Source organism: Hippocampus bargibanti, linkage group LG17 (assembly GCF_051943395.1).
Source record: "Hippocampus bargibanti isolate YZ-2025 linkage group LG17, ASM5194339v1, whole genome shotgun sequence".
In the NCBI taxonomy this organism is placed as follows: Eukaryota; Metazoa; Chordata; class Actinopteri; order Syngnathiformes; family Syngnathidae; genus Hippocampus; species Hippocampus bargibanti.
This window is the reverse complement of record NC_142750.1, coordinates 5,518,937-5,533,524: the sequence shown is the minus strand read 5'-3', so window position 1 is coordinate 5,533,524 and position 14,588 is coordinate 5,518,937. Positions and strand designations below refer to the sequence as shown.

The window sequence follows — 14,588 nt, the reverse complement described above, 5'->3', positions numbered from 1 at the left end:
ATGTCGCAGGAAGTGGTGAGCAGATCCACGAACCCAACAGTTTACCTCAGGGCTGTATGACATACAATACTCTTCCAATGTCTTTGGTCCCCTATGCTACATGGCTAACCGCTAGCGCCACGTATTAATATTTAAGAGCCTCTTGCTTGAGTAGGACCTGTATGGATATTTCTCATTAAGTCAGTATATCATTTAAGCTGTTGAAACTTTATGCCTGTCCCATCAGGCGTCACTGGTAGTGGCTCGCCCACTACAAGTTTTTAGGATTTTACTTTTGAAGTGCACTGTTAATGTTCAAACTGCATAATGTTACAGTACCTTACAATAATGTTACATGTACTTTTATGAACCCTTTTTTAATGGGATCAAACATCAGGCTAATATGTCTGGATTGGACCCAAAAACATCATCTGCTCGCTCACTCGTCACACGAGCATATGCAGTTAAGAAAGAAAGTAAGTCCCACGTCATGTACACTTGACCTTGACGTGTAAAAATGGACCTTCCGCAGCTCCTTCTCACTGTGACGTGGTTGTTAGTAAACACATGGACGGGAGCTGGTAGAGCACAGTGTAAAGGATGTTTTTTTTGTCTAGTTTCGGGGATGGACTGAGGTAAGCTGTGTGCAAGGAGGAGTTAGCACAGTGCGGGCCCTTGAGCTCGAGCGACAAGCAGACAATCAAAAGTGAGGAAAACAAAAGAGATGAAAACAACAACAACAACAATCCTCTTTTGGAGCACATGTTTGGGACATTTGTTAAATGCACCGGAAAGTTTAGCCTTCTCAAGAGGATTGAAAATATATCCAAAACCACACTTAGCTTCATACTGTATATATATATTTTTTGTATGCGCTGTAAATATTCAAAGCCAAGAGGAATATACATTGTCATTTGGCACACGTGGTTCGGACATAAAAGACAGCTTAAGAATAAAAAGGGTCCCCAACACTCCAAACGAAATACATTACTTTTTTTTTTTTGGGGGGGGGGGTGTTTCTTTCATCACACATGGCACTCGAAACAGAAGCACCGTGCACAGGTTCACAAAGGGAGCCCAGCAGATTAAAACAAAACACGAATAATAACACTAATCATCATAATCGGAACCAGAGCTGGACAGGATGCATGAGTCCATGCTCTGCTCACACTCCAGCCCGCTAGGGGGCGCCACACGCAATCTAATGATAGAACGGAGCTGGGGTGTGAGCGCCTCACTTGTAAGTGCATTAGGATTAGTGAACAGAGTGCAAAACGTACAAAACATCACTTTGTCCTCCCTGTTCAGCCCAAGAGGAAGGGATTCGGGGTTTTCTTTTAAAGATGGTGCTGAGCATGGTTAGTTTGGAGTGGGCAGGGGGGGGGCAGATGACCTGAGGACAGACACATGCCCACGCACACACAATGGCACACAACACATGAGGGAGGCCACTCATGCTTATCAATTTTTTTCTAATACATTTTTTATACATTTATAAACAAATTCACCAGTTGCCATTTAGGGGGCGCACACAGGCAGGCAGACAGACGGCAAGAGTGAGCGAATTTGGTATTAAAAAAAAAAAAAGTCTTCCGTTTTTAGTCAGAAAAAGGCACGAGGACAATAGCGAAAAAGAGGATATTGAAATCAAATAGGAAAGGCCAGAAGAAAAAAAAATCTGATGAATTCACTGATTCTGACAAATTCTTTGGATTGCGTTTGGATAGAGTCGAAATTATGAGTCCGTGATGAAAATTTTCTAAGGACCACCAGGGGGCGCCGTGCACTTTGTTTAGCCACAACTTACATTCAATTGTCAATACGGTACTAGTTTTTTTCGAATATTTTTTTGGGAGGGAGGCCCCGTGTCTTTTCAGTGTTATCACTTAAAATACTTGGGTAGGGGGTTACATTGACACTCACATTAGTAGCGTGAGTTTGTGTTACTTCCGGGTTGAGTGAAGCTGGCGCGAATGGCTGCCGCTGCTCACCCGCAGAAGAAGAAAAAAATATCCCGTGATTGAAGTGTCCTTGAGAGTTTTGAAAGGCGCTTAGAAATGAAATGTAGTATCATTCTTCTTCTTATTATTATTATTGTTGCCATACATTGAGAGAGGGGTTATGGAGAGGAACTAGTGGCATCTCTTGACAAGCCTGACACCAGTTGCTATGCCGACCACGGAGAGTGAACGGGAAGGAGAGGGGGTTGGAGGCTTGTAGTAGAACCCCCCCACCCCCTTTTTTAGCTAGGTTGGGGTGTCTGGCACGGTTTTCTGGAAAAAAAAGGAGCAAAGGGGGACGGGGGGGTGGTGTCAGTGTGACAGTGCTTCTTTCAGCTTGTGTCCGTCAGCGGCTGAAAAAAAAAAGACCCACATTCCCCTCTTCTTCCCACTACCCAATTCATCTTACACAGAGAGGCTCTCTATAAGCGACTATTATTAACTGTGGCGCTCTGTTAAATTAGCAAGGGATACTTGTTGGTGCTGAACGTCGACCAATCATATGACTCGCTGACTCATCTGAGTGACATAACTAGAGGGAGGATGGGTAGGTGGGTGCGGTTCGTCTTTGTGCCTGTCTGTGCGCGAGGTCCATGACAGTAAAAAAAAAAGGGGGAGGGGTAGCAGGTAACAATAATTAAGCACAGTTGGAAGAGGTGGCTATAGATGGGAGAGGGTGGGTGGAAATGGACGACCCACGGGGAAGGTGGGTGGGTGAGGGTGGGAAGAAAAAAAATCAGTCTGATAGGTGATTTTTTTTTTTTTATGGTTAGGCAGGAGTAATCACTAAAAAAAAGAGATCTGGATGGCAACGAGAGTGGTTTAAATCTCCCCACCTCACTTCCACCATCAGCCCCAAACTACCAATCTGCATCCCCATAACCCCTTTTACTTCTCTTCCTTCTTAGCTTCTTCCTTCTTCTCCTCCTCTTCCTTCTTGGCCTCCTCCTTCTTCTTGTCATCCTTCTTCTCTTCCTTCTTGGCGTCATCCTTCTTCTTGTCGTCTTTCTTCTTGTCATCCTTCTTCTTATCATCCTTCTTCTTGTCTGCCACCGGTGCTTCTTCCTTTTTTTCCTCCTCGGGCATGGGCTCCGTAATGAGGACCACCTTGCCGATGTTGTGCCTTTCCTGCATTTTTCGCATGGCGTCACCCACCTGGAGAGAAAACGAGAGAGAAGAGCGATTGGTTGATTGGAATGTCCATGGGCACAAAGGCCAATTGATCTTTTCCTCATCTGACCAATAATACACTTTCGGGTTGAGTGAACGCTGGCGCGTGTGGCTGCCACTGCTCACCCGCAGAAAAAAATATCCTGTGACTACAAAATGTCCTTGAGAGTTTTGAAAGGTGCTTGTAAATGAAATGTATTATTATTATTATTATTATTATTATTATTATTATTATTATTATTATTATTATTATTATTATGTCCTACTATATCCTAGTCTATTTATTATGGTTCGACTCCAGCTATTAACTCATTCACTACCATTCCCAAATGTATTCGGTTATTGAAAATATGAACAAAAAAAAAACCCCAAAAACAAAAAGCTGAATTTGGTCGGGTTTTTCTTATTATTTTTTTTTTGATAAAGCACTGGTCAGACCTCTGGCAATGTTTTTCCCTTCCTCAAGGGGGCAGCATTTGCCTTTTGTACAGCAGTCCCCATTTTAAGATCAGATAACTCCAGACTCATTTACCTAAGGAATTAACTTTTTTTCTGATGAAAGAAGAGTCTAAAGCACAGGTGTCAAAGTTAAGGCCCGGGGGCCAAATCCGGCCCGCCAATTCATTTTTTTCGGCCCGCAAAAGTAAATCAAACTTGTGGAATTCCATGATGCTTGCTATAATCCTCACCAAAACTTCACATTTTTGGATGTAAACCACAATAACAGTCATTATTCTTGACTTCAGATTTGAAAACTAGTTATTCATTAATTTGTTGTGCGCTCTATATGTAATATGTGGACGGGATTAAACATTCTAATGGCTTCCCCAAATTCATAACGGCCCTCGAGAGGAAACCATAACTACAATGCGGCCCGCAGCAAAAAATGACTTTGACACCCCTGGTCTAAAGATTCTTACACTGCATTGAATCTTTATGTAGTCCTAAAACTCAATATTCTGTGGGTCCTGCAATTTAAGTGAAAAATGACAAAAACCCTGGCACTGGAATGGACACATTTTTGCACATCGTCTATCAGTATTTTTCTTTGTTGTTGTGCAAACCACCCCACAAGATCAAACTGTATCTGGTGTTTTTCCATGGCAAAAACATAATGCTAATATCTCCTTATGAGTCACTCTTACGACTCATAACCCAGCAAGGGGGGGAGGGTCAAAGTTGCTCTTGCATTCTGCGCGATTCCACTTGTTGCTCGCCGACGCCGCCTCTTCATGCCTCCTCTCTCGTCATCACTAGCGAGAGGCGGGTGGACCACCTATCGACCGGTGCCACGGCAACAGGGGCCATCTCCTAGCAACCTAAAGCCCTGACGATTTCCACACTCCATGGGAAATGAAGGAAGGCGGGAAGTGGATGTAGAATAACTGATGGGTTTCTGAGAAGAATGCGATAAGATGTGAATGAAGCTCCAGCCGAGCAGGCAAATATTAGGAAATTTCAAAATGGACTATTGTCGGCAATCTAAGGAAAGACAAAATTTTGGCAGAGGCTAGCAAGCACCGAATGAAAAGCACATCAACTGTGACTCTAAATAAACCTTCCGTGTTATTCTTTCCTGTTTTGAGGGATCCCTAGATCGAGGGATCAACAGAAGGATTCAAAGTGATGCCTTGTGAAGAACTTCGCCATGCTTTTTTTCCTCTCTCTCCTCTCCTCCTCATCTCTGTCTTTTGCATCACGGACCCCACCCTAAACCAGACGCGTGCGCACATACGACAGGGTGTCGCCATGGCAACAAGAGAGGCGGGGTGGGGGGGAAAGGAAAGAAGGGAGGGTGTTTAAAATAAAACAGGAGTCTGTTACAGATGGAAAGGCAAAGAAATGTCTGAGGAGAAGAAAGAAAAGGATGAACAGCGGGAGGGCGTCATTTTAGAAGCTCCAATTGCTGACCGAGTGTCACAGTGTCTTCCCCGTTTCCTCACACTTCCATTCATAATGTGCCTTTTGCCAGCTTTCTTCCCATCAACAGTCTGAGTCTGTCTGGCCCAGGCTGAGACATTGGCCTCCTTTGTAAAGCTGCGGATGGCATCTGACGTCTGACACTAATTTTAATGGGAAAGCTAAAATTCTTATCCTGAATGGAAATTGCTAGAGATGGCTCCATCCCCACCCACTCCCACCGCTATATTTCTAGGGTCTATCAAGCTGAGGCCATGATAGAGAATAGACAGAATACAATTGATCGGATTTAAAAGTATCATGCTGTTGTATGCTTAGTTGACCGAAAACAAGACCCACAACGGAAGCGCAGAAAATCTGGGGTCAATCTGAGGTGAACAGACACAGCCTGTTAAACTGTCATCTTCATGTAGGGAATCTGGCCTTGGACTAATTTACGACTTGATAAACTCCTTCGCAGGAAGAGCTCATTAGCCAGGTTCCAAACCTATCAGTTCATGGAAAGACAGCCCGTTAAAATGCCGATATTTTGTTGGTTTATGGATATTGGTGCTTGTAATTGTGATTCAAATCAAGAAGGCTGTGTTTTACTAATGTATCACTTAAATTTGCATATACTCTCAATAAATAGCTTAGCAAAGGGCTGCAGAGGTTGGACGTCGGTCATGAATGGCTGCGTCCCCTCCTGGCAGTAAAAAACAATCTTTCTGTCTTCGAGCCTTTGTTTACGGTGTCCGAACAAACATCTCTGACACGCCAACTGCTGTTCGCATCCCATTTCTGATCATTTTATTGCACTGGACGGACATTTACCTGCTCCAGGTGCCAAGTGGAGTCAATGCGGGGCTTGACCTTGCCCTGCTTGTAGAGGTCCAAAATGGTGTTCAGGGCCTGGCTGATCAGTTCCGTCTCGCCGTCCAGGTAGCCGAGGTGGAACCCGCACACCGATTTGTTGCTCTGGATCAGGTTGAGGGTGTGGATAGAGAACTGGTGGTACCAATTCTTGGCCACGGCTAGCAAGTTCTTCTTCTGACCTGCCAGCATGTTTGCGGCACCTGAAGAAGAAATGCGTCGTTTATGTCGTGCGTCACATCAGGTCCACATTTGCATAGCATACACGCTGGGATTGTGCCACATTGGAGTATATACAATGCCTCCAATGTTTGGTTGTGAATAGTGCTGATAAAGATGGAAGATAAGGTCCGGGATGAATGAGTGAGGGTAGGATTGTGCATGGAAGGATTTTTGTGTGACATGAAAAAAGCCGGAGCTCTGTTCTCCGCGCATGCCGTCTTCACCCACTCCCATTATGGAAGTGTTCCCACAGTCCGCACATGCATGCACCATATAGGGGACAGCATAATGTGTTTTTTTGTTTAATAATAATAATAATAATAATAATAATACATTTGATTGATAAGCGCTTTTCAAAACTCTCAAGGTCACTTTACAGTTACAGGATAAAGTTTTTCTGTGGGTGAGCAGCGGCAGCCACACGCGCCAACATTCACTCAACCCCGAAGTAACTCAAATAGATAGAAAGCTAGGTAGCTAGCTAATGGATAGCAAATAGTTAATAGATAGCCAGATAGTCAACAGCTAGACAGTTTACAGCCAGTTGGATAGACAGCTAATAGCTAGCTAGCTAATAGATAGCAAATAAATAATTAATAGATGGCCAGATAGCCAGCTAGACAGTTTACAGCCAGTCAGCTAGCTAATGGATAGCAAATAAATAGTTAATAGATAGCTAGATAGCCAACAGCTAGCCATGTAGACAGTTTACAGCCAGTCAGCTAGACAGCTAATAGCTAGCTAGCTAATGGATAACAAATAAATAGATAGCCAACAGCTAGTCAGCTAGACAGCTAATAGCTATCCTTTCCGAAGTTTTGACTTCAAGATAGCGTCACGAGAGTGGCTGCCTTTACAGCAGGTCCTGTATTTTGTTTTTCTAATTCTTCCTTTCCTTTCCTCTTTCTTTCATCACTTTGCTGCTGTGAAATGTAATTTTCTTCCCCGTGAGACCATTAGAGGCTAATCCCATCCAATCCAAATGGCAAAGATTTTCACAACTATCTCAAGACAAACTATTTTTTTTTTCATCAGCAGCACCCCCACCCTCATAAAATTATCTACATATGTAGAGTAGATGTTAACTGAATGAAATTTGCGTGTAATTGTTGCATTGTTTTCCTGACCATAGGCGATGAGTTTGCCCATTGGCTTCAGCAGATTGTAAGCCTTGTGGGTGTCTGATCCTCCAAGTGGGTCCAATACTATGTCGAGTCCTGTATTGGAGACAAAGTAAATCAGAATCAGAATCATCTTTATTGCCAAGTATGTAGAACACACAAGGAATTTGTTTCCGGTCGAACACGCTGCACTAGTATCATCAGAAAAAAAATTGCAATGAGGCACGATACAATTCCATTTGGGCTAGTGTTCAAACAGTTAATGGCTTGGGGGAAGAAGCTGTTTAAATGTCTGCTGGATTTGGTGTGCATTGATCGGTAGCGCCTGCCTGAGGGGAGTAGCTGGAAAAGGTGGTGGGCAGGGTGCGGAGGGTCCAGTATGATTTTCCGCACCCTAGTTTGGAGTCTTGCAGTGTGCAAGTCCTCGAGAGAGGGTAGGGTGGTGCCAATAATTTTTTCCGCCGTTCTAACTGTTCGTGCTGTAACTGTAACTGTAAAAGTGCTCATATTGATCCAAACGTCTAATTAGAGACATTGGGTTAGATTTTCATCCATAGCACATTTGCAAATTTAGCAGATTCCACTTTTCACATGAGCACGAGGCTCGTTGCATACGTTTGCCAATTTGGCAGACCGATCTCTGCTTAGCTGGTCTCTCACCTTTCGGACTGATCTTGCGGACCTCCTCCACATAGTCCTTGGTGCGGTAGTCGATGGGATGCGTGACCCCGGCCTGGCCGATGGCCTCGTGCTTGCTTGCCGATGCCGTGCCAAACACTGTGACGTCCTTCACTGTTTTGCACAGCTGCGTGGCCGCCGTGCCGACGCCACCTTGTGGGTAACACAAATAGAATTTTAATTGATCCCCCGCGACAAGCCCAGGTTACCCTTCTTCTAAATCTTCTACTCAAAAGCTTTGCTTATCTGTCTGATTTACGATACAGGTAACATCCGACTTACGACCGAGTTCCGTTTCGACCAAACGGCCGTATGTCAAAATGGTCGTAAGTCGAAATCCATTCAAAATGTTGAATAGCGACTTGTAGGCTAAATGACTCGCATACTCCCCCTCTCTGGTGCCATCACACGGTCGATTGCTGTGCGAGAGTGTGATGCTGGCTGGTTGGCCTGCTAGCGTGTTGCGGTGCCAGGCGTAGAATTAAAATTTTAAAAAATAGGGTCTGGAGGTCGTGATCGTAATTACAGGTGGTTGTAAGTTGAGCCGGTCGTAAGTCGGATGTTACCTGTACTATATATATCCCTTCAATTTTGCTGCTGTAGATTGCTAATTTCCCCATTGTGGGACTATTAAAGGCTTTCTGATTCTGAGCTTCCCCAAGTAGAGGGTGCTCAAATTTAGTTTCACCCCTGCTAATACAAGCAACAAGGCAGCATTAAAACTGGCTAATTTCAGCAAGTCAAGAAATAGTGTGTTGTAATTGTTGATTCTTGTATGTTCTTTGATAGAAATCATGTCACAATAATATTATTAAGACGACTGAGAATCTGTCACCTTGAAAAACCCAAGGATCATATGACATAAGTAAGTGTATGCACTTTTTAAAAGCAAATATAGTTAGCGTGATTGGCGTGATTCATTGTTTTGAACAAGGCAGCACCATTTGGTTTTGTGCATGTAGGTATGCAAAAATCGAATTGTTACCCAATCACATTAGCGAGACTGACACTCCAAACAATGAGCTGGCCAAATGATGCATCTCTTGCTTTGTTTTCTGGCTCATTCACGGAATCCAATGACATTTTTTTCTCTACCCGTCACACAGAAAAACAACGTGGCACATTGCAGACATTTTAAGTAGATACCTGTGTTTGCTTTCGCACTGTTTGAAAGCGCCATTGCTGTGTTTGCCGAGGAGTAATAGTTTACTGATAAGCGGCGAGGTGGGCTGAAAGGGAGGCTGACTTGCACAGAACTCGAAGTGAAAGACACCCATAAAGGTTATTCATGCCTGACCCCATCTCGCTTTGCACATTTTGTCTGATAGCGCAAAAAGCCTTTGAAAGAGCAGACATTTTTACAGTGTGTGTATGTTTGTGAGGTTCTTGTCATTTTTTTGCAAAGATATGTATGTTGATCTCATAATGGATATTATTCTGGTGTACCTAGCATTCATTCACACCGAAATATTTTACGATCATCTTAGTGACGTTTGACAGCGATGCAAGAGTTGTTGCTCCTGTAAGAGCAGCAACAATGGCTCCGCTCTCGTTCTCTGTGGTGATCAAAAAAAGAAAAAAGATGTTGCCAGGGAAACACGTGCCAAATTGCCAGCAATGACTGAGCAAAAGGAGACATTTTCTTTTCAACGTGAAGCCACAAATATTGTTTTTAGTTGACAAAAGATAAGTATGCGGTTATTATGCTGGAATGAAGCATGAAGCCAAATGAATGCACATAATGAGCCTTTTATTATTTATTTTTATTAGATGTTTGATTTTCTTTCCTAGTAATAGCATGCGAACCAGTCAACCACCGTGCCGCCGGTTATACTTTTGCAACGGTAATCTCTTTCTGTTTTTTATTTTGATTTTTTGTTATCATTAGCATGACATGCTAACCATTCAACCACCATGCCGCCGGTTATACTTTAGCAACAGTCATTTATTTATTTATTTTTTAATAACGAGCATGGCATGCATTTGCCGGCTGGCCTGGAAATAGACATGATTGCTGAGGGGTGCAATATCTATTGTGAATAACGTTAAAGGCCCTATAAGAAAAGAAAAATGCTTCAGAGTGTTAATTATGTCTAATACAACAACAACAATAATAATAATAATAATAATAATAATAATAATATACATTTCATTTATAAGTGCCTTTTAAAACTCTCAAGGTCACTTTACAGTCACAGGATAAGTTAGCATTCTGTGGGTGAGCAAATAGAAAGCTAGATAGCTAATAGATTGCCAGCTAGATAGCTAATAGATAGCCAACTAGATAGCAAATAGAGAAGAGACTGTAAGGTGTAAACACAAATCTGCCAATGCTGGTGCTGCTCCAGCACTCAATTGTGCATAAACACCTTCTCTCCACATTGGCGCGGAACAAAACTCTGACCTTCCATCCAGACTTTAAATCAGCGCTCGGCTGACAGCTTAACAAAACAACCTCGTGAACAACCATCAGATAACTTTGTGTGCAGCGTGGGGACACGTAAACACGAACTTCCAGTTAGCGGAAGACCCAGAAGGTACCTGTCACCCCCCCCCCCCCCAGAAACCTCCCCTGCACCCCCTCCTTTCTCCCCCAACCCTCCTCTTGAAGAGAACTCCTAACGGTGCGTCACAAGACCTGGGATCCCAGCCAGTGGGCCTCCTTGAGCGCTTTTAACTGACTTCACTCGCACTCGTGCACATGTGCACAGATCAGAGTTTAATCCTAGGAAGTATGCCGCCACTCCAGATAAAAGGTTCATTTGGTCCGCGAAGCCCTGTTGGTCTTGCACGAGCGGGCCCTTATATCCTGACCTTATCCCCAAACGGAACCAAAATTCTCCACACATCCACTGACCACTTTCACCCCTTAGCTGACTAGAGCCAATAGAGCTATGATATCACATCCTTATACAGTCCAACCTCGGTTTTCAAACGTTTCGGCATTCGTCCAATTCGGTTTTCAACCAAAAATTGCAGGGTTTTTATGCCCTGGTATATGACCGAAATTCAGTTTTCAACTAAACTGAGTGCACCTGAATGCGTCACTCGACTATCCTAGGCTTCCTTATACGTCACTTTCCTATACGTCACTTCCTTATACGTCACCTCGTGTCGTGCCTTCATCATTGTGACCGATGCATTTGTGTTGTTGAATAAAGTTGATTTATGAACGAAGAAGCAGACGTACCTGATTGAGATCTACGCAAATCGGACTTGTTATCGTGTTGAATCATATTCACGTTGATGTTAAAATTGGTGAAAATAAAACATTACAGTTTGTTTTTAGAGTATTTTACAAATGACATGTTCTTTTATTATATATGTGTACAGTTTATGCTGTACAGTGCTTTTAAATAGTAATTTTCTGGACTTGGAACGGATTAACATTATTTACATTGATTATAATGGAAAGTGCTGATTTGGTTTTGGAACAAATCCGTTTTCATGCAGGTTTCCGGCACAGATTATGTTGGAAACCCGAGGTGTCACTGTCTAATCGATTATCCTAATGACTATCCCATTGTAGAATTGAGTTAATACCCCCACCCCTAAATCACTCCTTAACCCAAAGTCCAGACCTTTAACTAAACCTTAGATCCACTGTAAGGTCTGAGACAGCAGCCTATGCAGATTCCTGCTGCTAATCGCATTGGCTCTCTTGAAATCCAATTGAAATGTTTACATTTGTTGTCCCCTGACCAAAAAAATCACGCCGGTTGTTTGTTTGTTTGTTTTTTTTTTCCTGCTTCTTAGTCACAGCAGGGCTTTTTGTCTCTCCCCCAATCCTGACATACTTCCATCGAATGAGGAATTTGAGACAAAAACACGGAGGAATCCACCAACCACATCAGGACGCTGTTGTTTTAGTCATAGCCGGACGATAGCGCATTAAAATGCTCGGCAGATTTATCGGAACATGACATTGAGGTGGGGTGACTTGTTTGCATCATCCTGATTAAAATTTACAATATCTTCATTTATATTCAAAGTTTCTGCCAAACTATGAGTGCGCATTGTCTCCCTTTGCATTTTTGGGGCCATGTTGGGCTCTTTGAGAGTTATGGTTGCATATTACAGTATTTGAATACAATTTCATACCTGTCAACCTTGGCTAATAGCTGCCCTTATAAATGATTACAATTCCCATATAAAAGTTGTAATACGCTGTACATCGTTTTAAAATGATAAAATATATATAAATAAAATAAGGGGAAATGTATATTTTGACAGCTATGCAATTTGACGACTTGGAAACTATTAAAGGACAACCGACACTATTTTTTTGTTTCCTAACTGAGATCAGAAAAACGTTTTATAGCATTTAAAATACCCATAACACACAGGCTGATATTTTTAGTCAAATGCAAAACACCAATAAAAATGACTTAAAGTGTCCCAAAACAACTTCATATTGACTTCAGAAAATTTCAGTTTCAGGAGGTCCCGTCCCCTTGTTCGTGACATCACGCCAGGACGTCTTGCCTTGCTCTAGAATCAAAACAATGGCTTCAGATTCGGAGAAGATGATTTCTTGTTACTCCTCCAGTTATGAATATGATTCAAATAGTTCTGAAGAGGAAAGCATAAATGTTTGCAATCGATTAAAGAAGTCCTCCCGTATCAATTAGAGCCGTCAGGACTCCAATGTAGCGTCCCAGAAAATGCACAAGATGACGCCCAAGCTCCGTTGGAAATAGGCTGATTTGTCTGCTGGGAATTTGTGTCAACTAGTATCAAATAGTAGTCTTGGTGCAACACACAACGATTCACCATCGCGTTATGTTTGCCTTCTAATTTTGCCATCAACACCGATCAACACGAAGTTTTCAGAGCAAAACAAAGTACCCAAAATGCATCGTGTGTCACTTTCTCGGTCAGGGGTGTTCCAGACGTGACGTCATGTCAGGCATCATCATCCACTCGAAAATAAGACTTCCTGAATATTCAGCGCGTGTTTTAAAATGTAAAATATAGATATATGCCGTAGAATCTTTGTAAAATACGCTCAGTAGAAGTCATTTGAAGCGATTTTGCAAATTATGGATACAACTTGTCCGGAGGCGTCGGTTGTCCTTTAAAGCCTTCGGTGTTTTCTCTATAATTTATAAAACTGAATAACATCAAATAGGACCCATTGATTATTTACTGCCTCTTGAATGATCGGGACAAATTTTGACAGGCAAAACATAACCAAAAAATATATACTCTGAGCAATAGTTGTGTAGTTTTACAGTAGTTTATGTGATTTTTATTGATGTTTTTAATAGTCATTGGATATTCGTAGAGCTATAAAGACATGTCCTCTACCTGCGATTTTTTTTTTCCCCCATATTCAATTTTATTTATTGTATAAGCACCTCCCTGGACTCAATGTCCCGCTCACTATCGTAATAAAAATGCTTGTGAGCTGAGCCGTCACAGACATGTTTAGCTGTGTCACTTCCTCTGCATTTCTTTCCCTACTTTTACTTGAGGAACTTTCACAACCCGTCATTTGCTTGCGGCAGCATGCGAAAGAATGACGAAAAAAGTAAGAAAGAAAATGGTGGCCAACGACTGACAAGCCTTCAACCAAGCCTTTTATTTACGTCTCCTTCCCGTCGTCTTCTTCTCTGCATCCTCAACTCAGATGCCAGACTGATGCGAGCTAGCTTGTCAACGTTGCACTCTTTGCACTTCTATTACTCTGCATTATGTAACCTTGGTATTTTTGTATTTCTTTTATTTTGGTGGGCTGCACAGGCAAAGTTCGGTGACGATCAAATTAACGTCCTTTCGCTCCTTCTCTCTCTTTTTTCGCTCCATCTTAACTCTTAGCAGGCAGCATGTGCAGGAAGCCAGTTTGAGTGTGGTGAAGGCAGGCAGCCTGTAGGTTTCCCGAGGAAGGAATGTCACGCCGGTAATTCACACTATCTTGTTTGTAAAACAGCATGACTATTTATGGATGGAACGTGCCTGCCGAAAGAAAAACATATGAGTGGTGATCCTCTTGCCCTCTCTTCCTTATGCAACCTGTACACGCATAAACGTGCCCACGCCAAGTTATACCGGTAATGTTATCTCAGATTCATACAGTTGATAAGGGATTCCCAAACTCCCAAAAGGAGCATATGTGGAAATTGTCGCGGCTTGGAATTGAAGCGGATTTACGTGGGACAGGAGATGTGAGACAATCTCTTTTCGTCAATGGATGCTATACAGCTTTGTGTTTGCTTTCAACATTTAGCTAGTGGCAGACGTGCATATTTGACCACGACGACCCTGATCCACTGGTGAAAAGGACGCTTTGATCCGCTCCTCTTTCATCTAGAACTACTTCATACAACATAGTGCAGAAAGTGCTTAAGATTGGAGAATGACTGTCCGTGTATTTTGTGTTGTGCATATGTGGAACTTGTCGCGGCTTGGAATTGAAGCGGATTTACGTGGGAAAGGAGACGTGAGACAATCTCTTTTCGTCAATGGATGCTATACAGCTTCGTGTTTGCTTTCAACATTTAGCTTGTGGCAGACGTGCACATTTCACCATGATGTTGCTAATCCACTGGTGAAAAGGATGCTTTGATCCGCTCCTCTTTCATCTAGAACTGCTTCATACAACAGAGTGCAGAAAGTGCTTAAGATATAATGACTGTCCGTGTAT

The 14,588-nt window shown here is 42.6% G+C and overlaps 1 protein-coding gene across 1 annotated transcript in view; it reads right to left on the bottom strand.

Annotated features, from left to right (window-relative positions):
• Positions 1-1,555: 1,555 nt before the first annotated feature.
• The window catches only part of vat1 (vesicle amine transport 1), a 31,426-nt gene continuing 18,393 nt past the window's right edge, over positions 1,556-14,588 (bottom strand). Inside the window, exons 3-6 of the mRNA XM_089019392.1 lie at positions 7,925-8,095; positions 7,271-7,360; positions 5,883-6,124; positions 1,556-3,134 (exon numbers count right to left, since the gene is read on the bottom strand). Coding sequence (XP_088875518.1) covers positions 2,868-3,134; positions 5,883-6,124; positions 7,271-7,360; positions 7,925-8,095 — 770 coding nt within the window. The 3' untranslated portion in view covers positions 1,556-2,867. The remainder of the gene's footprint in view (positions 3,135-5,882; positions 6,125-7,270; positions 7,361-7,924; positions 8,096-14,588) is intronic.